The 24658-nt window shown below is 43.5% G+C and overlaps 2 protein-coding genes and 1 long non-coding RNA gene across 3 annotated transcripts in view; 2 read left to right on the top strand and 1 right to left on the bottom strand.

Annotated features, from left to right (window-relative positions):
• Positions 1-7119: 7119 nt before the first annotated feature.
• LOC127070300 (G-protein coupled receptor Mth2) lies at positions 7120-22018 on the top strand. Its single transcript, XM_051008053.1, has 8 exons — positions 7120-9759; positions 14616-14916; positions 14984-15215; positions 16853-17076; positions 17324-17402; positions 19238-19419; positions 19490-19673; positions 19746-22018. The coding sequence occupies exons 1-8, from the start codon at positions 9073-9075 to the stop codon at positions 20080-20082; spliced, it is 2226 nt and encodes a 741-aa protein (XP_050864010.1). The 5' UTR covers positions 7120-9072; the 3' UTR covers positions 20083-22018.
• The window catches only part of LOC127070303 (sodium/hydrogen exchanger 9B2), a 36303-nt gene continuing 33323 nt past the window's right edge, over positions 21679-24658 (bottom strand). The window contains exon 6 of the mRNA XM_051008057.1: positions 21679-23293. Coding sequence (XP_050864014.1) covers positions 22766-23293 — 528 coding nt within the window. The 3' untranslated portion in view covers positions 21679-22765. The remainder of the gene's footprint in view (positions 23294-24658) is intronic.
• Positions 23292-24658, top strand: part of LOC127070328 (uncharacterized) — a 55752-nt gene continuing 54385 nt past the window's right edge. Inside the window, exon 1 of the long non-coding RNA XR_007784464.1 lies at positions 23292-24072. This is a non-coding gene — a long non-coding RNA (uncharacterized LOC127070328). The remainder of the gene's footprint in view (positions 24073-24658) is intronic.

Genomic DNA, 24658 nt, shown 5'->3' with positions numbered 1-24658 from the left:
CGTGGGAGCGATCGATAAGTAATCTTTGATTTTATCAGCAACTCGAAGACAATGGCGATCGACGATTTAAGATTTCTCGGAAAAAGCTACCACCTGGTGCGCGATACGATGACTAATGCCGTTGCGCTCGTCTGGCTTCGTCCGGCGTATGCTGTCACCTAGCGTCGAAAATACCAACCCGAAGACCGTCGACTTCTTTACCGAGACCCGGTAAGAAAATTATCAAATTATTTCCTTCTTTCCGCTTCTTTTCCTTTTTCCTTTACAGACCGACCACAAATATTTGCGATCGCCGATATAAGAAAGATTCTCTACGACATACTTTCTTCTTCGCGAGCGATTGGAAATATATCCGTTGTCGACGTTACGTCCGAGTGAAATTCGAAGTAATGCTAATTACGAAATCTTTGGAAATTCGATCGAGACGAATCTTGATCGATGTCTGCTTTTCTCTTCTTTAATAAAAGGTATAATGACGCAACGGCGGCAATTTCCTTATAATCTATTCGCGGTGTCTGTCCGTAATAATGTGTAGTTGCAACGTAATATGCACAACTTCCGGGAACTAATAGCGTCGATAATAATTAATCGTCGATCGTAACGATTTGGAAAATTACGAATTGCGCCTATAAATTTGTATCCGAGTAAACAATAATAATCGCCGCGTTCCAACGACGAACGTAATTATACGAACGAAGGATCCGCGATATCGGCGTTCTTAACGAAGAGTCGCCCGTCTTGATTCTCAGACGTTGCATCTTCCGATCAAAGGAGGTTGCTTCGAGATTGCGTCTGGGTTGCGTTTACTATTCGTTTAACCGTGCGCCGGGACGAGCATATCCGATACACTCCTACCGCTTTTATCTCTCGTAACTCGTTGCTGACCCCGATAAATCTTCGTTAGCGACGCTTTCGAACGGAGATAGTGGAATTGTGAGAGCAAGGGAGGTTCCTATGAAGACGAGAAGCGCCAGTAGTTTACCCTCCTCCTTTCCACCTTTATCCGACTTCGTCTACGTTAATCCCGACAAATTCTATATTTATTTATCGCTGTCGTTTCGGACACAAGGTTATCGCAAACAATAACACTTCTTTTTTTATGCCCTCGTATATTTTCGTATCAATTCGTTTCCCTCTATCTTTGTTTCTCTCTTTTCTCTTTTTCTAATTCCAATCATCGTTTCTAGAAAATTTATCTTCGCGCGAGAATAACTCTATGATTCGAGGCTCGCTCTTGCGATCAACGAACGTGTCAGCTCGTATCGAGCAAACGCCGAAAATCGTCGTTGAAACGAAGGTATAAATAATTCTTTCCAGCGGGCCGAACAAGATGAATCGATTTTCGCGGTAGAATAAAAAGAAAAAACGGAACAAGCTTTAACCGTGAAAACACGCCAACGTTCTTGGCTCCTAATTGACTCTCGATATCATTATCGGCGACGCGATGGATGATGGAGAAGTAAGGGTGAAGAAATAACGAAAGAGATGTCGTTGTCGCGAGTCCTTAATGCCCGAGTAAACTCGATAAATTAATTGTGTGCGAGGGATAAAGAAAGAGAGAAAAAAACAGCCTGTTGACTACGTCCGTGCCGACTACGGAGCCTAGCTGGTTGATTGACGCGTTATGGCTCTCTGTTGATTTCCTTTCGAAGCAAATATTTGATCCATAACGTAAATACCTCGTTCACCTTGTAAACGCACAAAAAAAAGGGAGGGAAAAAATAAAAGTAGAGTTCTCGATCCGTCCGTCTGTCGCGATGAATGCAAATGAAATCTGGGCTCGAGGTAAAGGTTAAAAACACGAAAGGGAGTAAGAAGGGTGGTGGAATTTGGGTCGAGTGTCGCGTTGGAAGATGCACGATCTCAATTTGCACGAAAAGGGTAGTATCCATTTCCATGATGTAGGGAGGTCGAAATTCGTCCGGTAAAATTAAGAACAGCGGGGCCAAGAGCGAGGGAGAGGGAGAGAGAGAGAGAGAGAAAGGTCGGCTGACGGAGGGTTGGAACGATTAGTCGCGTTCAACCCCGTTCGCGTCCTCTTTACGCTAATACCCTCAAGTGGCAACGTCATATACATATACGGTGGGCGTTGACGAGCATTGAGATTAATCACTCTCGCTTATATTCTCATGGTCGTTGGAACCTCTTGAGAATTCGTGCGTGCGACTAGCAGGTACGTATCCGTTTGAATTTTTCCATTGATTTTATCACGGATAGGCACGAGATAGACAAGCCCATTGTTAATGAAAATGTGTTAGGTACGATACAATGGAGAACATTTTGTTTATCTTTTTCCTTTTTCATTGTTTTTTTTTTTTCCTTTTTTTCGACCTCGATCGATCGCAAAAAAGAGATGGCGATTCGAGACCAACGATAGGAACGAGGCGTTTGGAATCGATCGTTTATGCGCGAAACTTCGTTAGGATCTTCGCGTAAATTTTCTACGAACGTTGGAACCTCGCCAAAATCAGGATTTTCCTGCTTTCGAAGCTCGCGAAGAGGAAATAAGACGATCGGCGGTGCGTGCTACCAGATGGTAGTGATTTCGAAATTACTAAAATTATCTTCGCTCGAAGGATGCGTCGGTGATTGTGCTCGGATTGTTTTTATCTCTCCCTTTTCTCCTTTAAATTCGATATAGAAACCCGGGATGTCTCTAGTTTTCGAGGGTTGACGATGAATATTTATGAGACCGTTGTATCAGCCGATGAATAGCAAACGTTCGAAACGTTTAAGGAATTTACGGAAGAGGATTCATTTCGTCGTTTGGTACTCTTGCTTTTCAAAGAAACCTCTCAAAGGGTCCTACCGTTTCTTCGGCGTACAACGCCTCGCTTCTTTATTTATTTCTCCATTTCTATTATTCCGTTTGATTATTTAAAGGATCCGTTAAGTATTCGAGAGAGTTCTCAGATAGTAGCAGGCTGGAGGAGAAGGAGGAGAGCAGTCGGAAATGCTAAATATCCTCTCGGGTTCTCCTCTCTGCTTTAAACAAAACCAAGTAGAACGTTAGGGGAAAGGAAGGAAGGAAGGAAGGAAGGATAAGGAGGAAGAAGAAGGTTGGCCGCTTCTTCTTTGGGCTTGTCAACTTGAAGTCTCATTTCATGGCTAGCAAAAGAGACGAGGACGAGAGCAGGAGAACGACGGAGACAATGATGAGAAAAAAGCGAGATTCTCGTAGGCGAGGAGTTGCCAACTTATTAATCAACCTTCAGGAATCGTAAAATTATGGAAGTGGGAAAGGACAAGGAAGAGAAATGCATTGGCGTAGTCCCGTTTTATTTCTACAAAGGCGAACAAGTACGAAGAAGAAGAAGAAGAAGAGAATTTCTATCCTTACGTACAAGTATTTCCGGTTGGAAGGACAATTTCGGAAGACGTTTCCCACAAAAGTGTAGTCGCGGAATTCTCTTAACTTCTTAACTCGAAAAACCCTTCGACTCGCTTTCTCTCTCTCTCTCTCTCTCTCTTTCTTAGATCGTTACTTTCCATTCTACGTGGCGCTTCGCCCTGAGATTCGCGAGCAGAATGGGCAAAGTCGGCGATGCGCGAAGGGCACATAATGGCGAACGAGGATAGGGCCGTCTAGAGGGCAAATCCGTGCCACGCTGCATTTTCGTTGTTCAGCGATACGTTCGAGCTTTCCACTCTCCTTCTTCTCTTTCTTCTTCCCTTCTCTTGCATCGCTTCGCATGCAAGCTGAAACATTTTTTTCAACGAGCTTTTCTTGAGCATCGCTTGCTCCGACTCTTTTTCTTTTTTCTTTTTGCCCCGCGAACGCGTCCTCTTTATTCGCATTCGTATAAATCCTATTCGTAGCGCGATCCTCCTTTTCTTCATCCTTCCTTCTTCTTTAAGAGAGCTCGTTTCTTCCTGTTTTAAACGGTAGCCCGAATGCAAGAGAGCGTACTTCACTGTCTCTATCGTTAGCTAGTTTTTCTTTTATTTTACATAAATGTTTTTGCGTCCGACGGAAAAAGTTTTTTCATTTCCTCCTAATAAAAATACTTTCCAATTTGACGCGCCATTGTTCACGCGGGTGTCGTATCCCGCGCAATCCGTTCGAGTAGCTACTTTTTATGAAATTAATCAAGCAGTTTTGTTTGGTCAAAATCGGTCCTTCCTTGGGAATACGTATTTGCACCGAGATGAAATATTATGCTCTTGGCGGGATCTTTCATTCTTGTAGGTCGCCGGAGAATAGCGCCCCGGAATCGTCGTCGTCGTCGTCGTCGCCGTTCCTGTAATTTCGTTTAATCGTCTCGTTTGTTTGCCCAACGACATTTTCAATGGAACTCGCGGGAAACGTTACCATGATGCGAGTTGGATCTAACGACAGAGTTTAAACGAAAGTATTACGAGAAAGAATTGCCGAGATAAGAACTGTTCTTTATTTAAAAGAAATTTGCAAGTTAAGCGATCGAGAGTAAAGGGACACGACCTCCTCCTCCTCCTCCTAGCTGGACTAAGACGTGGGAGATATGGAAGAAGGAGGGACAAAAATTTCCCAAAATTTTCCACTCGGAGGTTATCGCGTCGGAAAGTATTGAAATCGGTGACAACGTAAAACGATTTATAATTCGTTTCTAACGTATATATCTACGCGTATACGGGTCTAGCCAGCATCGGGAGGTAAGCGAGCTAGGCCTCGACAGTACTCTGTAGCGATATAAGCGAGGAAGGTTTATTGCTTCCCGAAGAGTTCTTCAACTCGATAAATTTCTTCGGCCATCTTCTTGCCTTTTCGAAGTCGAGAGGATCTATCAAAGTCGTTAATTACTATTAGATTATCGATCGAGCTTTCGAATACAAGGACGAAAGGCAGCGACCTACCTCGCTTAGCTCGTTACGGACTAACCAAACCGCGCTATCTTCATCTTCCGTTACCGATTTTTACCCTTGGCCAACTTTACGGAGCATGAACTACATTTGTTTAGGCGATATAGGTACGGTGTCGAAGCTTCGACGAATCGAATCGTTCGTCTCGATCGTTCGTTTGTTTCTTGCGTTTTATTAGGAAATCGTAAAAGCTATTTCTCATTGTGCCGATGCGCCAAGAAATTTACGAGTACGTGCGTGCTTCGCGTGTTTCCGAGAGCGCGCAAACCCACCCACTTACCGTCTTGATTTAATTATTTTACTTGGAGAGAAGAAAGGTATACATTAAGCGAGTACGCGTATACCCGGTCTGGATAGTCCTCGAGCATGCATCGCTCCGCACGGAATAAGAATACACGCCTTAACGCATTAGGGATTTCCAGGCGTCGCGAAAAATAGACATATGTAGATATCCGTGTATTTTAACCGCACCCATCCCTTTTTCTATTTACGCTTTCTGTATTTCTCCATTTTTTCATTTATCGTCTCCTCGTTCACCTGTTATCTCTATGGAGTGGAGCGTACGATCGTTTCTCGTTAGTAAAACGAGAAACTCTACGTGTTTTTACAGAGTTTATGACTCAAACATCCAGGGAGTCTCTCATAAATCGATATTTTTACTCGTTACGAAAGATCTTTGAAACATATCATTTTACGTAACGTTTAGAGAATTTAATCAATGAACCGATGACATCAGAGCAGTTGTTCTCATTCGATCTCATTACTTTCGATCTTTTCCATCTTCTTTTATTCCGCTTGCTGATCGAGCAACGTTCGTGAAAATTCGATAGAATCGTGGAAATTCGAAAGAAGCTGGAGCTTCGATGTTTTCCAAAGTCCCATCGAGAGATCCGTACTGTCAAAGACGAATATAAAAGAAAGGAAGAACAAAAGGCCGGAGGATAATGACTCGTAAGAGAGCACGTGGAGATGAGAATGCTGGAAGAAATAAGGAAGGGAAAAAAAACGAAAGGAAGAAAATATTCCCCCTATGGGGAAGAAACGAGGTAGAGACGCGGGAGGAGATAAAGAAAAGGAGGTTAAGGGAGTAGAAAGAGATAGTTTGGAGATGAGGAAAGCTCGGAAGGAAGCGATCGAACTCGTCGTTGTTTCCTTTTCATTTTATTGGAGAATATCTCGATGCAACTAGGCGAAGAAAAAATAATAGGAAACGAAAGAGGTTTGCTCCTCGAATGTGGATAATGTGTGATCGATGATAAATGTGTAAAAAAGAGAGAGAGAGAGAGAGAGAGAGACAGAATACGTCGTTAAGGTAATTGGCTGAGCCATAAAGTCCAATTGGTCATGCAGATTTTCCTGCCTCAATGGACATAATTCCTGTTAATTGCATTAATGAGCGCGCGACAACAATTAATAGCAGTTGAATGTTGCGAACGCTCTTGCGTTCCTACCACCATCACAAACTTACCTCTGTATTTGCCCGATGCGTATGCGACGCAGAGAGAATGCGAAACGCTGATATAAACGTCGAGACGACGATTCGTACCGTCGAACTACCGGATACTGGTCTACTGATTACACGAAAATAACGATAACGCTTGTAATATGCACGATAGGACGGAAGAGTTCTCGCGACATTTCAATCGTACCTGCAGTGTTTCAAAGTATATATATATACAACGCGACGGAAAAATATTCAAAGGCTTTTTTTAATCTGGATAAAAAAAGTACTCCGAATTTTCGACTACGTATTGAGAATTTAAAAAAAAATAAAAAAAAGCAGGCAATAGATTTTTTTTATAAAAACTTGATGCAAACTTTTCAAAAAGTTCTTTATGCATTTTTTATCGCTGCCACAACGAAAATAGATTTTTTGTTATATTCTTCGCGTACTTTATATGCCATAAAATATGTCCGTATCGTAAAAAATGTCGGAATATTTTTACATCCTATTGGACATATGTAATCGCTGTACGATACCGATCAGCTGTGATATTTCCTCGATTACGCGATAACAGATAAGAGGAAAACGAAGAGGTAAACGAGTAGAAAGTAATAATCGATAAATGTCGAGACCGAAGTATTCTTCTTAATCGCTTTCCTCTATCTTGACATTTCTTTCCTTAAAATATAGTTGAAATATCAAACGTCCACCCGTATAACGAGCCTCGCCACAAAAAAAAAATCATGGCAAGTTGTTGAGCTAAAAACCGGCTTACCTCCTGCAAAGGCTATAAATACTAAAGGACTCGTGGAGAAAAAAGAGGGGAGGGATAAAGCAGGTAGGGTGGAAATGACCAAGCTTTATTGGAGAAAGGAAGAGACGCGTTCTCCCTATCCTATTTCGTTCGTTCGACAAGTTGAATTTCTGTACGTTCTTGCTAAGCGAGCGAACCAACGAGCGAACAGTCGCGTTCGTGCGTTCGCATTAACCGCATCGAGCGGTCGACTCTTCGTGTCGCTTTGGTCAAACGTGGAAAGAAAGAGATCGAGAGAGAGAGAGAGAGATATCACTACTTACGATTGATCGGACAATTGTCGATAGTTCGAAAACAGAGTCAAAAACTCGACGAAAAGACGATTTCAGATCGTCGAAGCAATATTTTTCGAGTTAAAGAGAGAGAGAGAGAGAAGAAGAAAAGCAAATGTCGGTTAGCTACTAGACGCCTCCTCGTTCTCGGTGAATATGAATGGAAACGAAGGAATAGCAATTTGAGGAACGAGCGAAGCTCGGTCTGATTTGGATCTAGCTTTTAGTGGGTGGAAAGAGAGAGACAGAGAGAGAGAGAGAGAAAGGGACAGAGAGAGAAGAAACGGAGTAATAACAAGGATAATACTAATAACGATTGGGACGGGCCTAGGAACTCGGCGAACGACGAAAATTGCAAGATTTGTCTGAAAGGCGAACACGATCGTGAGGGAATAATAAATCAGGAAAAGGAAGGGATAAACCGAGAGAGAAAGGGAAAGAAAGAAGTCTTGCTCGGTTCTCGGCAGAGTTATCGGCGAGAAATAGCAGAGAGAAGCAGCGGATGAATAATAATACGAGAAAAAAAGAGGAGAAAGAAATAGAGACTAGGAAATAGAACGACGTGAAAGAAAGAGAGGAGATTCCTCGTGATAGGATAATTCGAAAGGACGAAGCGTAACTCACGAGATCGTGCACGAAGATTAGAATTTAAGGCACGCTGAAGAATTCTTACAAAGAATTATCTCCGAAAAAAATAAAATAAAAAAAAAAGATACTTTGCTCTAAGCAAAAAGAACAGAGTTCCGAATTATTTCTCGAGAGTACCAGAGAAAAAAATAATGTTTTTTACGAGCGTCTAATTGATTTCGCGGGGAAAGAAGGGAAAGCGGAAGTAGAACTTAATACTCGTTAGCCGTTCGACCGTCGTTAGATCGTCGTTGGATCGTCGTTGGATCGTCGTTGGATCGTCGTTGGATCGTCGTTGATGCTTTAAGATTTTCAAAGGTACACCGGAGAGAGTTCAACGTCACGTTTTCAGCACGAGGATCGGTCTCGTGCCAGCCTTATCTACCGGCTAATTTATCGAACTTACCCTATTAAAGATAATTACGTGACTGCTCGATAGCAGTACTTCCAATCTAGCTTCGTAGGTATCGCGGAATAATTTATTTTATTTCCTTCCTTCTCGAGAACGCAGAGAGGAAGCTTACGAATGTAATTCGTTCGGAGTTTGTTGGTTCGTTTTATCGCGATTAACGGAAAAATCTTGGTTCCTCGTGGAACGGACCGGGATCGAATTTTTACTTGTAACGATAAAGCTCGTAAGTGTTGTTCCGATTCCCTAATGCTATCGATACTTAACGACTTTACTAATGACCCGAGGAAATGTCAGGTAGTAAAAAACAAATCGACCAACTTTGTCCTATCGGTTGTTCGCGGTTAATCTCCTCTTTTAGTTTCTCCTACCTTTAGTTTTCTCACTCGACCAGAGATTCGACTTTCGAAAGAGAGATCACTCACTGTTCTCATATACGTTGTCGTCGTCGGGTGCGCGTGTGTCTCTACCTGCGTGTGCGAGCGCAACACGCGCGTGAAAACGATGCTCAGGAGAAAAGAAAAAAAGATAATGAAGAAACGCAAAGAACAACGAAAGTGATTTTATCTAATTACTCGCGTCGGTCCAACGTCGTACGATCGTCAGGGAGAACTTTTCCTTGGAAGAATAATAAAAGAAGAAAAGAGAAGAAACAGATCGTTGAGAAATGAAGGGAAACTTGGAAGGACATCCGTTCGCTTTGTCGTCGTCGAGAGGTTATCTGGTTCTCCTTCTGATCTGTCTATCCGCGAAGGTATCGAGGAGCAACGAGTACCGAATGAGAAAATGTTGTCCACCACAGGAAGTTTTTTCCGGCCGATCGAAGGTGGACTGCGTTCCGGCGCCGAGCCAAACGATGGAGTTGCATCCTTTGTCGAAGGGCGCCAACTTACAAATTCACGGTATTCCTAAGTGCGAAAAACCGGATGACATCGCAACGATTTTTCTCAATGAGATCAAACCGGACGATTTCCTCAGAAGTCCAGCCTGTTTGGAGGTTCTCCGAAAGGAGTCCTCCGACGAGGAGCTCCCAATCGTCGTTCATTGTCGCTCGAACAAGGACGACACGAGGAAGGAAGCAACCGGATTGTCCTTTCCAAAAATCACAACGATTCGAAGGTGTTGCCCGAAGGATACCATCTTCGATCCTCGCTCGAGATTCTGCGTGCCATTGATATCCCATATCAACGATACCTCCTACTTTTCTTCGGAGGATCTCTTTTTCTCTTTCTTACCGATAATCGACTCGATCGATTTTCTAGCGGTGACGAGAGGTCCACCCGAATGTCTGCGAGCCATATTCGATTTTCCTATAAACTCGAGCGATTTGATCTTCGAGGATCGAACTTTCAAAGTGAGTATTCCCTCTTGTTTCTCTTCGAATTTCCTGAAATCAGGATCTTTCGGATTAATGCCGAATTCGCATCGTTCACGATGCTTCGCGTGCATACGTACGTTCTACCGCTACTAGTGTTTGTTTGCATCGTGTACACTCTGCCGTATTTGAACGATTTATTTACAAGTTTGCACGATATAAACAGATCTACACGTGCATCTCGGGTATTAACTTTCGTGTAATTAAAAAAACCCGATTTTAAGCTGCCACTGCTGATGATATCCATATACTGCGTCGAAAAAAGCGCGCACCGATGTTGCCTGTGAAAATTATTTCGTAATGGGTAATATCGAAAGGTACGATCTTCGATAAGCTTTTAAATCGCTAATTTATTCGGTGCGATCGTAAAGGTACGTGTCGGTCGTAAATCGAAGATAGGTACTTTTGATGATGCTGCAGAGAGCCGTAAAAAAAATGGAGAATCGCGCCTCGTTAAAATTTTCGATCGTCTCGATTTGAATATTTCCCTTGGTTCTCCCGATAGAGAAAAATCCAATCGATTAAAATTTCATGATCCGCGCGGGAGATATGATCCTTAGATTTTTTTCTTTCGAATATTGTAATCCATTGTGAAAATGAATAGAGAATGGTACATTGAAATACGATAACCCTATAGAATACAAAGTGTACCGATGTTACACGATGTAACACGACGGAAATATTCTTTGCTGTCACGTTGAATCTTTTCGAAGATACGCATCTCGTTTGGGATTGATTTACGTAGCGGGGAGAGGAACCATTTTTCACGATGATAGCGTTTCTTGTTCTCTCTCTCTCTCTCTCTCTCGGTGACGATTCCCTGTAGCGGTCGTTGATCCTTGGCAGGATGCCGCATCTCAAAGTGTCAAGGTGCGTCAACGTAGACGCGGCCGCTCGCATCGTTTCCACCTAGCTACCTTCCTACATAGGATTCGCTCGATCCTTTATATACTCTGTCACATTGCTACGTCATTTCTTGCGGTTGAGCTTATATAACGGCGCCACACGTGCGACGCGTGTCATGTGTGGATTTTGGATGACAGTTTTGCGGATATGTCAGCCGAACGAGCGCTCTCCGCTATTTACATACTCGTCTGTGCATGTACGTTTCTATGTACCATTTACCTACGTACATATTTTCTCCTCGCAACTTTTTCTCGAATAAACTCGCGTGCTACTTTGCATCATTAAAGTATCGAGTAAATAATTGAGACGATAGTTATGAATGTATTTCGAGTCGGATATTTTTTTTTCCTGATCTTTTTCTCTTTTTACTTTTTCTTTTTTCTCTTTTTAATCTTTTATCTACGTCGATGTAAAAATAAATGATACGTTCAATTTTTTTACTTTATGGACTCTGAGAATTATTGGCACATTGTCGAGAATATCATTAAGAGAATTGTTATAAATAAAACCATTCATGGAAGATAAAATCGCTCGAGTATTCGTTTGAGGCACTTTTCGAGCGAAAAGTCAAGGTAAACGATCGTATCGCGAAGGAAGTGGTAACGTGCACGCGTCGTGCTACGAAACGGTGCGAGCAATTTCTGACATATCGCCTATGTTTATTTTATACACATAAAATATTCTCTGCAAGCAGATAGAGAGTTACATCAAAGTAACGAGAAACGATTCCAACGTGGAATGAGATTTATCGTCGATACGATGCAAAACGGACAGAATAGCTCGATGGAATGGGAATAAATATTTACGTCCATCGTATGGACAACATAATGCACCGGTATATGCGTCGAATATATATATATATATATACACATGTATTGTTTCGTTATTCGTTCTGTCGAAAGTATTAAATATCGAGATCCTGATTCTTCGATCGAGCTCAAAAGAATTGAAATATCGTTCGGAAGTTCTCGATTACGTAGGCACATACATCTTGTTACTTTACGGAGAATACTCTCGTAACTTCGATGGCCGAGGATCACTCATGGAGTAATTCTGAGATTAAAAATAATCGGTGCGATCGGATACGTAGGCGTATTCTGAGAGGAGAAGAAAAACTGGTTTCGCGAACGTCGTTGTCGGAATGAGATACGTCGAGTAGATAATCTTTCAATCGTGTGCCATTCTTTAGTCGCGAGGAACGTAACACCTGTTAAAAGTTAAATCGCCGAATTATCCGATCTACACGGATTGGCACCGTATCAACACGGCATCCTTTTGAAATTCTTATCTACCTTACGGATAGGAAGACTAGACGCTGCTTCCGACCAACGTGTTCTCAATTTTAAACTACAAGATAGAGGAGAGAAGGATCTCCGATATCGGGAGTACGTGTTAAGCGATAGTTCGATGCTCGGGAAATTTAAGCGATAATTCGGCTTAGATTCTCGCTTAACTATCCTCGTAAATTCATTTCTTTTACTCTCTTTCGCAGGCTGAATAAATCGAGCACTAGTATTTTTTTTACCGAAGATATATACGTACGTGCGTATTCGTAGAGGATTTTCGCCTCTTCGATTTTCACGAAGACGACGTACGTCGTAGCGGAAGAAAAGCACTCGAGATGAGCAAAGATCGTATTGGAGGCGAGCTGATCCCTCGTTAACATGCAGGGCTCCCTATTCACCTTTCTTATTGACACGTCGTGAGATCCAGGAAAGCGAAACTTGACGACGACGACGACGACGACGACGACGACATCATCATCGTTTGCCGGAGAATTTGGTTAACCAATCGCGATGACGTCATCCTCGTATCGTCGTAGAGTTCCTCATACGGTTCCTTCATTACAAACAAAGTTGCGACAGGCACATTAATCTCTCTTGAAGCGAATCTCTCGCAACAGCCAGTCAACCAGTAAGCCGACTTGCTTCGCGACCTCACGCCTCACGAGTTTATCTTTGCCGGCTCTTTTTCTTCCAAAGATGATATTCGAGGAACGGCAGCTTCTTATCCCCCACTGGATGACGAAGGAAGATTCGTCTCTCGAAACTGACTCTGACTTTTACGCGAAGAGAATGTCATCCTCGCTTTCGTTATCATCGAGTCGGCCGAGGAGGAAAAAAAACTTTGAACGACTAATGATTCTATTGACATTTAAATCCACCAACTCTTGGATAAAGTAATGGACGCGCGACGATTACGAAACGAGATGCAAATAGTAAAAAAAGCAGGCTCGATGATACATCGAAGTCGCTACCACTTGAAACATTTTACGCGTTTCTTTGCATTTTCTTGCTAATCGAAAAGAGTCGGGCGCGTAGACGATTTCCTTCTCGTTGTCTCAATCGTTCCCATCGGAAATATCGATTCGAAAATACTTTACGCGTGGAAATAAGAAAAAAGATACTCTTAAAATAATCCGTTCTCTCGCGCGTGATTCTTATGCGAGAGATCCCAGGGAATTCCTTATTCCCCGCTGTCTTTCTTTCTCTTTTTCTTTCCGACGAGTCGGAGCTAATCGAACGTGCCTCGTAGCACGAGAGTAGAATCGACTCGATCGCTTGCTCCCTCACGAGGATCTTTTGTCGGAGCTTCGAGGAGTTCCAAAAACTTCCTACGTTCGGTGAAAAGAAAAAGGAAAAGAGACGAGGAAGAGAGGAAAGAAAGGACAGCCGCCGTTGTTACCGCTGCTGCGGAAACGAACGCTCACGGTAAATAAATCCGACTCGTCGTTGGAGAATCTGCGGGGCGTGGTGGATGCTTTGAACGGAGCCGTAGTAACGGCGCGGCTCTTCCGCAAGGATGAAGGACCACCGCATTGCGGAAAGTACCTTCGATGTAGGACCAGACAAAGGGGTTTCTGTTTCTTCTGTCCTATCGTTACAAAGCTCCGCACGATATTTCTCTTACCGATATTTCAACCTCCGCACAAACGTTTTCCTTTGAAAAATGGTTAGAAGCATTCGCGTGTCAACCGTGCGATAATAAAATAATTGTTTCAACCGAAGGTTCCAAAGGATTCGTTGGACGTTGAAACCTTGTCTGTCGTCACGTGTAACGCAAAGCCCTGTGTGTCGCGTGTCACCGAGTGATTAATTAATTCAAATATTATGAGCCATTATTAACGATATATTATGTAGCTATGTTAATCGGTAATCAATCGTATGCGCTGTGATAGCGTTTATTCGCGCGTTATTATGTCGCGCGTTGGAACTCGATCGCTATCGCCTTGGAATTCTCACGAAGGAGAGAAAACTCCGTCGTTAGTGGCTACGAATTTCAAGGCGAACGTTCGGTCGAGCGTTACGTAACGAGACGGTCAGCGTCTATACTTTCGAAATTTCTAGGTTCTTTGTGTTGTCGACGATTCTTTCCGTTCGCTTCTTACCTGTCTGCGATGAAGTCCCAAGAACCTTGTTTTTCCTCGAAACGATAATATCGAAGAAGAATCGCGATTAGACGAATGATAATCTCGAGGTATCGCGACAAGACGCTCTTGTTCTTTACATGTACGTAATCAAAGAACGATTTGGTCCGTCGATTTCGCGAGACTCGAAAGAATCCTTTGCTATTTTCTAGTTTAAATGATAAAAGAAGAGATCTCGGGACTTCCGTGTTCGACGTGGTTATATATCGTATGAGATTTCTTTTTTTTTTTTTTCTTGTAGAAAAATAGAAGAGTTATGATCGAGTCGTATCGTTGTTCGCATTCGTCTTCCTCGCGGCATAATTCTGATGCATGACTCACAAATTTCAAGGAAGTTTTATTAAATATTCATCCGATATATCGAGCATACGGGCTCCTCCCTCCTCCCTCTCTCTCTCTCTCGCTCTCGCTCTCGCTCTCGCTCTCTCTTCCTCTCTATACGCTCGGCAAACATACTTGGAGCACGATCGATCCTCCGATGTATTGGCAATATAATTTCTAGGTGACACCGTCGTTGAGCCAGAACGGACGTAGGAAAGAAGAGATCAAGTTGACGGAAGAGAACGCTTGCGTCGAGCTAACTCCGGAATCCACGATCTCGAACGCCAAGCTGATCCTACGGCTCTGCCGAGATGAACAAATTTGTTCGGAGAAGCCGTGCATCAGGAAGTGCTGTCCGGAGGACCGATTTTTGGTATCGGGAAGAAGAGAATGTCAAAAATTGTACGACGACTCGATCACACCGATCGAGTTTCACAAGGAAATTTTGAATTCGTCGATTCACGAAGATTTCTTCAGAGAAGGTTGGTCTTTTGGTTGTTACTAAAAGTCGATGACGCTTTCTTCTTATTTTTTTCTTTTTCCATAAAGATTATGGTCTGCTCATTGGTAAACTGTGCAAGGACAGAGGAATGTATCCCGTGGGTCCGGAAGAAAATTGGAGCATTACCCCTGAAGGACACATCGACGTGCCCGATTACAAGGTCTACGGTCACCACGAGTACTGCATGGACATCTTTTACAACAGCTCCCTCTACAAGGAAACCCTTTATCCTTTCGTGTGTTTCGACACGGCGGAGTCCGTGGAACCGTGCCGACTACGGTACGACTATCGACGTTCTCTCTCTCTTCTTATTTTCTCCCACTCGAGCACGACTTCTCAATTTGTCCTCCAAAGTTGGGGATGGGTCGACTCGACGATCGTCTCCGTTTATTTATTTCTTTTTTCTTCCAATCCTGTTTATATATACGTATGCGTACGATGCACGAAATATAATAGTACGCAAGAAGAACTTATTTATCAACGAGGTGAAAACTAACGAAACGTAGGAATTAACGAGGACGATTGCCGAATGTATTATCGCATAACGCGGAGAACGAGCTATTATTTATGATCGTCGTGGTAGGGATTATGGCCGCGCGTTCCAATCATCATTGTTGAGTAATTAATGCGAATATTTGATAACGATAGTACGCGCTTGCATTATCTCGTTTCCATCGGTATTTATTATTTTCAGATTCCTGCGTTGTGACGGTATCACGCTGCTTCGAACGCAACTGCACGCACGCACACGTATACATATATTTAATATTATTAATAATATTATTACCTCTCGCTTTACCACTCGCGTACCTATCATCTCGTTCCTTCCCCTTTATCTCCATATTATTCGTTGTTACGGGTTAATGAGTTTCGTCTTGCGATATCTTATAATCCTCGCGATCGATTTTACAAAGGCCGAGATCTTAAGCCGTTTCTGTATCAACAGGGATGTACTGTTCTCCTTTGAGAATAATTATTATCCCGTTTTAGCTTCTTCTCGATCTAAGCTCGTGAAAACGGTTTCTCCTCGCTTTACCATTTCTTCTATATATCTCTCTTTCTCTATCCGTCCCCTTCTTTCGCGCGAACGCGCGCTTCGAGACAATGGATGGGCGTCGTTTATTGCGTGGAAGGTTTGTTTAACTTTGCCGAGTTTAAACAACTAAAGCAGGCAGTTCAGTTTCGCGAAATCCAATAGAAGGAGAGGAGATGGAGGCGATCGTAGAACATCCCCCGTTCGTCGCTCTACGTTTCGTGCTTTATGCGGATCGTCTCTCTCTCTCTCTCTCTCTCTCTATCTATCTATTTCTCTTTCTTCGTCTGACGAGTGCATGCGCGTGGGCGTGTAACGTGGATGGACACGGTCGTAGAGAAGAGAATTCTCGCGGAAATTCCGCCATAGAATGGACGCTCGAGTTTTGATTCTCTACGCTGCTGACTCGTTTCGCGTCCCTTTTGCAACCCCTCGCACTTGCAACGATAGCAGACGTTTACGACGAACGAGTCGTATATCTTCCAAGAGAAGAATAAATAACGATAGACGTATGGCAGACGAAAAGAACATGTTGTAAGAGCAACTGGAAGTGAGAGAAAGAGAGCACGTTTACCTCGAAGTGTCTATGTCGAAAGTATCAAACTATAATTTTTCGAACGTTCTTGCGTTCGATGCGTGATCTTATTCTTGTTATTTTTATCTTTGTCCGAGTAGTAACGTCGTTATTCGATAAAAGCAAAAAAAAATGGAAGACCTTTTCGATCGCAAGTTGCTTTCCGTTTTGTCGTAGCACGTCGGGTGAGATTTAGTTAAAGATTTACATGTTCCGAGGAAAGGTTCGAATGGACCAAGTCCGATTCAAAGGGAGTCGTTTAAAGAAGATCGTTCCTTTTATACGGCACGTCGACTTTGATGCTTTCAGGTGCACCATTAATAGCGTACTTCAGTTGACCAGCTGCGCATTTTTGCTGACAACGTTGGTGGTCTACGCATGCCTACCCGTTCTCCAGAATCTCCATGGCAAGACTCTCATGTGCCATGTCGGCAGCCTCCTTTTGGCTTTGGTTTGTCTGGTTGTGATCTCCTGGGTGACTCCGGACACTACCATCGAGGAATCGATGGCCTCGGTATCATGCAAATTCTTAGGTGAGCGTGGTGTGCGCGCGTTAAACGCAAAGCCCGTTCGTGTATAGCGCTTTGAGAAAGCAAACAGTCTCGTTACTTTCTTTCGCTTAAAGCTAAAATTACAGCTGTAATTCGCGAACGTCCAAGATCGATCTTTTTATTCGATCAAACTTTTTCTTCCTATTCATCTCGAACACATAGAATTTAAAGATCTCTCCTTTCGTCGAGATAGGCGTTCAAACTAATACCCGTACTTCCGTTTTTGCAGGCTACGCGATGCTGTTCTCCTTCCTCTCGGCTTTCTCCTGGCTCAACGTCATGTGCTTCGACATATGGTGGACTTTCGGGTAAGAAATTGCTTTCGATAAGTCACTCTTCCTTCGTGATGTCTTCGATCGATAAGGATTATATTAGATGCCCGTGGCTCGTGAATCTTGTGTTCTTTTTCCTTCCTTTTATCTTCCTTTTTTTCTTCCTTCCTTGCTTTCTTCCTCCGTTCCTTGCTCATCCGCAGTTACTTTAGATGTTTTAATTAAATATTAAGTCGATATCGAGTTTCGTTTTGTAAGATGGTCTAGGAAATGTTTCAATTCTACGGAACGAGGGTATAGAATTACTCGCTATGAGGATTATCCTCCAACGTACATTTTCCTAGCAAAACTTTGCGAAACTTTCTCTTCGTGTTAATTGAAATAATGATCTCGACTTTATAATATTACCGCGATTAGACGACTAGCTGGGAGAATATTATATACGTATATATTTTTTTAATTTTTACATCTCAACGTCGTCTCGACATCTCGACGTATCGCGGTCGTACCACTCGCGTTAATTTTCTGATACGCGCCTAGGCTCTCCCTAATTTCTGCGCTAATGAACGCTACTCTGACAACGCGTTCGTTGCGAGTACATGGATCCTACGATGCGGTCCGGTTTCATTCCAAGGCATTTACTTTACGATTACACCTTTACGAAGGAATGCGAGACGACGTTTACATAAATATTTGTAATATTAAGGTACGTTATGATTTACCGTGCGACGCGTTCTAAACGTAGATTACGTCGCTACGAATACGTTTGTAATTTGGTATATTACGCGGTCAGTTCCTAGCGATTTCAACTAATTATCTCTTTCTATCTCTTTCTCTCTTCCTCCCTCCATCCTCTCGTTTAAAGTGCGTAACCAAATTACTCTACGAGTTTATGGAAATTCGTGAAATTAACGCATAATTATCGTGCACTGTGCGTTCATCGCGATCTATTATGAAAGTTCAATTACAAAAGAACACCATTAAAATGAAGCGCGGATGAATTTTAGTTCTTCGATCGTCGCATTCATGGAATTTACGATAAAAGTTATAAATATCGATACGAATCGAAACAATGTTATTGCCGGATTTGAATATTATCGATGACTCGAGGGATTAACCTTCGTTTCGCGAATTTGACAGGTTGACTCTTTTCTCTTATCGGCAAATATACTTTTGTTCTTCCAAGTGTCAGCGAACGAATTGTAAAAAAGCGCGTCGAAGGAAAGCTTTAAAACGGATCGCCACTCTCTGCGGCGTTCGACGCGTTAACGATCGTCGTAATATGCTGTTAAACTCGTTCGGAATAGGGCGATTCGAAAGACTCGTGAATCTCTTTTAGCGGCACTTTTGGAATCGACGAATCGAATGGCGGAGGACGTGCGTTGTCTCTCGTCGCTCCACGGCCGTAACTGTTTGTGTTTTCAAGAGGCTATTCTAGACGGAAGATTCGTAAATGCGCGAAGAAAATAGATCCACGCTGACGATCGTCCCACGTAGCTTTTCCATGTTCGAAGCCTAAGCTCGATCGAGCTATCGAAATTCTAGGAGAAATCTACGAGGAATCTACGAGATGTCGTGTTTCTTTACTTATCGTCGTCTGCCGAGAATCGAAAATAATCTTCTGTCTGACGATACGTCGAATTCCTTTATGTAACTTTTTCTCAAGGACGTCGTCCGACGGAGACGAAGTAAACTCAACTGACAAAAATATTTCTATTCTTCGTCGCGAGTAACGCGAAGATTCCCCTTCGAGGATAGAGAAAGAGAAGAGAGGCACGGCTCTTCGAAAGAGTCACACTCGCGTGTAACGTCGCTGTCGTCTCTTCGTACGTCATTATCCCTTTTCTTTTCTCTTTTTTTCCCTCCTTCAGTGGTTCACGTGGAAACACATCGACGAGAGGAAGAGGACATAGAAAAAGATTTCTCTTGTACTGCACGTACGCGTGGGGCCTCGCCTGCTTGATTACCGTCCTGGGAATCGTGGTCGATCACACCGACTTTTTTCCAAAGCATTTGCGGCCTACCATCGGACGAGCAAGCTGTTGGTTTACACGTAAGATTATTTTTGTTCTAACCGTACCGGGAGATTTATTCGAAACATCTTTCTCGACGTTGCTTCGTAGCGGGAAGTAATCTTCACGGCGAGCTCTTGTTCTTCATCGCACCGGTGACGCTTCAACTTTTGATCAACATCGTCTTCTTCGTTATCACGTCGATAAATTGCAACAAGGTGAAGGCTGAAATAAACAGAGTGATCAGAGATCCTTCGGACGCTAGAAACAAACGATTCCAGGCCGATCGAACCAAGTAAGTGCGATCCTGTCGTCGTAAACTTATCTTATCCTATCCGTAAGACTTTCTTCGTTTTCCCGATTTCAGATTGATCATGAACGTGAAGCTGTTCGTGGTTATGGGTATATCCTGGATATTAGAGATCATCTCTTACTTTCTTAACAATTACGCCAAGGATTTGCAATGGCGCGAAGAATTCTTTTACGCGTCGGACACCTTCAATTGCCTTCAGGGACTATTGATCTTCATTCTCTTCGTTCTAAAGAGCCGCGTGTACTATGCGCTACGAAGAAGATTGGGGTTTGAAGACAAGAAACGGATGTCGAGCAACGCGACGACCGCCATACACGACACTTCCAGGGTGAAAAACAGCGTTAGCAACAGCACGCTTATGTCTACGTTTCAAGTGAGCTTGACGCCGTGATAGGAACCGGACGAACGTTCCACATGGGATCGAAGCCGTTCCGCTTAATCAGGAATTTCTTAAAGGCGCGTGTTGTTCTAGCGCCTCGGTTGCGACACTCCGAGCTTTCAACGCTTCCGCTTTAATATCCCATTACTTTGTACGCGTTCCGCGAAGAGCAAAAGAGTAACGAATTCGACCACAAAGATCTTTGTATATAGTTAAGAAAATGACGCCATCGACCTTGCCTTTCTCTCTCTTTTCTTTTTCTTTTTTCATTTTTTTTTCTTGCTCTCCAAGCGAGACCATCTCGCACGAAGATTCGGCTGGGCCGGAACTGTCCGGTTAAAGTTTTTAAGATATTTACGACTTTCTTATGGCACAGATATTTACGCTCGAAAGTTCGAGTTTAACGAGCGATGTTTCTGCAATCTTTAAATCCGTACGTACAGGCAGTAACGTTCTAGCCGAGCTTCGAGCGATTATTTTTGTTACCTCGTAAATGAGTAACGATGTCGGATACGCGATTCTCTAGGAAGAAAAAAAGCTGTCTCTCGCGAGAAATAGCAAAGTTATGAGGAAACGCGATTCTCCAAGATGTTTCAAAGTCGAGAAACGACAAGTGAGAAGCTTCCTTGAAATATTAACCATCGTCTGGTTATTGAAAGCGAACGAAGTGACACGCCTATTTGTATATTCTTCCAATCGGACATTGTTATGAATCACTTTCGAGAAACTAGTCGTCTTCTGCGCCATAGCGACAAGGAAAAGCTTTTAACGCATTTGCAATTTGCTTCATACATTTTCCACGCTTGTAACTTAGTTCGAACACGTAGCTCGTAGACCATATAGAATCAAACGAAGACGAAATCGAGATCGAGTTCTCTCGTAAGATACCAAAGAGGCTTTCTCGTTCGCAACGTAAGCTGATGTTCCCAAGGAGTAATCCTATTACGTCATTAAATTTACCAAAGAGAGGGAGAGAACGAAGGGAAAGGACGGAGGAGGAGGAAGGGAACGAACCTTTGCAATTCGTTACGAAGCAACGCGCTCGGTCGGAGAGACACGCGTCCTAAACGACGGCGTATAGTTTTATGTGCGATTCGTATTTTCGCTTTTTCTTCCACCGTACGGCTAAGCGTAGTTGTTCGACCACCCTCTGTCGAACGTTGTCGCACGAGTGGTACAAGAGCGCGATGCGGATAAAGTATCGAAGGATTTTGATTAAAAAGTCATTTTTCTAGAAAAATATTTCTCTTTTCTCCGCTATCGTTTCACTTTCATTCGACTGCGAACTCACGTTCGTAGGTTTACGAGGACACTTGTAGTTTTTGGATTTCCGAAGAGAAAAAAGAGGAACCTTCGGCAGCACAATTTGATCAGCTTCGTTCCTTCGCTCATCTTCGAACTTCCGAAGTAGTTACCGGCCAAAGAATGGCGAGGTTTCGGAAAGTTGTGCCAGCCGCACTAATTTTCCTGTTTCTCCATGCATTTTCCTCCTTTTAGTTCTTTTCTTCGTCGACTATCGTTACTTCTTGGAACAGGACGAGTGATAAGGAGAAAGAAGATATCGCTCGAAGACTGATCCTTATCGCAGAAATACTTTTATTATACTTATATATATATATATTCGAAAATCTTATCTCGCGAAGAAACGTCTTATATCGCCTTAGTCGTATCGTTACTTGACTTCGAGAGCGTCGAATGGTTGCTTACGTTTATAAAATACCCTCCTCGATGGATCGCGGATCGATCATCGTTACGTTACGTTCAACTCTCATCTTCGTCATCGCGCTCTCGCATAATCGGTGATAAGGCACGTAAGCGACAAATATATACAGATATCTACGCGCGATCGCGAATCTATGTAATCGTAGCGCGTCGAAGAAGATCTATCCAATCGTACTGTACGAATCGAAAATGTACAGAATCTTTAAATATAGGCAAATACGTATGATCCTTGTTTCGTCCTCTTATTTCCTTAAGCTTATAAAATCTTCTTTTTCGCTAGCGTTCGACCAGCCAAAATAACTATTTTCTTTTCGTTCTTAATCCGATCGTCGTCGTAACCCTCGCCTTGTCCTTTTCCTCGAAGAGAAAATAACTTGTTTCGACCGGACAGGAAGTAAATGGAAAGAAACGTCGATGGTACAAGAGCTTGTATATCTTATATACGGTTTATCCTTTGACCACTCGAAAATTCGAGGAAAAATTGCAACTTTTTATCCGCGATATCGGACGACCGAGCGAGGAGAACGGTATCGGACGACTGTTGTCAAGGATTACGATCTCCTTCATCGAGGAGAAGGACGCACGTAAGAGACTAAGTTGTTTCTTTCTTCTTCCCTTCTTCCATCATCCTTCCGCGTTGACCTTGCGAAATGGAGTTGTTCCGGGAAGGTCGAACTCGCGTACATACGCGTAGAGATACTTGCGCTCGGTCTCTCGCACGCACGCACGCACGCACGATGTACACAAATATATATATGTGTGTATGTATGTCGTACGTGGTACGTACTTCCCTTTTACGCGGCGAGACGATAAACCTAACGGCTAAACAAAAAATGACGACGCGCGAATGAACGAAGGACGAGGCAAGGACACGTATTTCCCTCTCGAGGCATTCGTCCGACAAAGAGACCGAGTAAACGTAAGAAGAAGAATATACAGTAGAAGAAAAAAAAAGGCAAAGGTCGAAAGAAAATCAAGGTTTCCTTTCGCTCGCAGTTTCTTCGAGATCGGGATCCTCGTTGATGATCGAAATATCTCGTATCGAGGGTCTTCTCGTTTTCCAAGCGTCCGGCGGTGCACTAGGGGTCGTCGTCTTCGTCAATAATTTCGGGCCGGACAACGATATGATGATCGCGCCGGTCGGTGCCGTTAATAAGATGGAAAGAACGCAAAGAGTCAAGACCGTGTTCGCGTATTCGACCTGCTCGACGTTATCGCGGTTAACCTCGTCGAGAGTGACCGGTCCTAACGCCGCCTGCACCGTGGCTTTCGCCATCCACGAGAGAGAGATAAACACTTTTTCCTTCGTATTGAGCTTGCTACCGATTCCTACGAATATCGTGACGATTATCCGAATAACGATGCCGGCTATGAGACAACTTATCCCGAGGTACACGGTTTTTCCCTTCAACTCGGCGATCGTTATCTGCGTCCCGGTGATTCCGAAGAGAATCGGCTCGAATATCATCCAGAAGATCTCGAAGGACGTTGCCACGGGATTCTGAAACAGAAAGGAGAATTCTTGATGTTTTCTTAACACGCTTTATATGAAAAAATGTGAGTCATTGTTTTATGGACACCCTGTACGAGCCGATCGAGGAAGGCTCGACCAATCACGGAACAGGAGAGATACGGCGTTGTTGCTCGCGTAGGACTTTTCTCGTGCGACTTTTTATTCGTTGGATATCTTTTTTTCTCGAACGATCATTCGTCGAAGACTCGAAAGAGTTACGAATTAACGTTACGCTCGTGACACGTCGTCGAGTATACGCCGAAACGATCGAAGAGATACAACGAGAGAGTCCATTTTTTTCGTGGGTTTTTCCGTGGTAAGAGACGTCGACCAATCGCAAAGCGCGACGCGCAATCGCGCAGAACTTTCGACCAATCGCGTGCGTCCGTTCGCGCGACCGTTACGATTCTTCGTCAGTCGATCGTCTCGTTCGTTAAGATTCGCTTCTTCGATCGGGTTCCTCTATCGATCGCTCCAATTACGCAGAAAAAGTGAGCGATACCGGCGATAAACAAGAGCCACGGCTTCTTCTACGGCGGAGCGTCGTCGACGACGAGTCATTTTCGCATTTCGATGGAATCCTTTCGAAGGAGGAAGACCAACGCGTTCGTCGAAACTTCGAAAAGCTTTCCGAGACTGCTTACCGATATATTCGTCCGTAGAATCGGTACCGTAGCGATCGATCGTCATCCGCGTACTAAACGTATCTACGCATTTATCGCGGAAGAGAAAACAACAGCTACGTCTTCTTCCACGATCGATCAAAGGTAAGAACGTCCTCCGATGTTTACGTACGAACGGATCCGTTGTTGCGTTCGTACGGTTAACGTATACGCATAGAAAAGAAGAGAACAAAGAGACGGAACGAAGGTTATCGAGTCGAATAAAGTACGAATACGTTTCTTGCGTCGTATCAGTCAGCGGAGTGCGGCTCGATGGATCGCAAGGATTCCTCGTGAACGTATCGCTTTTGCTTCTTTAACGAGCGTGCGTCCACTCGGTAGGATGCTATTTTTTCCTCCCTTACGTATTCGCACTCACGTTGGAGTCTCGCGCGCGCTCATGCATAAGAGGGTAAAGTAAATTTGCGAGCTGAGGGATATTATCGTTCGTGGGGTGCTAATTTGAGAAGACGCACGATACGTCGCGTTGTTGCGACGCTACGCGTAGGTACGTATCTCGAAGCGAAGAGGAGGGATACGTTAGCGGAGTCTGACGAGCATCGTCGACGCTTCGAGAGCATCAAGGTCGTCTCTATTGTTCTCCCCTCGAGTCACCCGGACCGTGGCGAGTATCCTGCTAATTTTTTATTCGTTCCATTAGCGAATCCATGCCCGAAAATCTGCGACGAGG

This window comes from Vespula vulgaris, chromosome 18, assembly GCF_905475345.1.
Source record: "Vespula vulgaris chromosome 18, iyVesVulg1.1, whole genome shotgun sequence".
NCBI lineage: Eukaryota > Metazoa > Arthropoda > Insecta > Hymenoptera > Vespidae > Vespula > Vespula vulgaris.
Note: the sequence above shows the minus strand (reverse complement) of the source record. Positions and strands in the feature narration are given on the sequence as shown.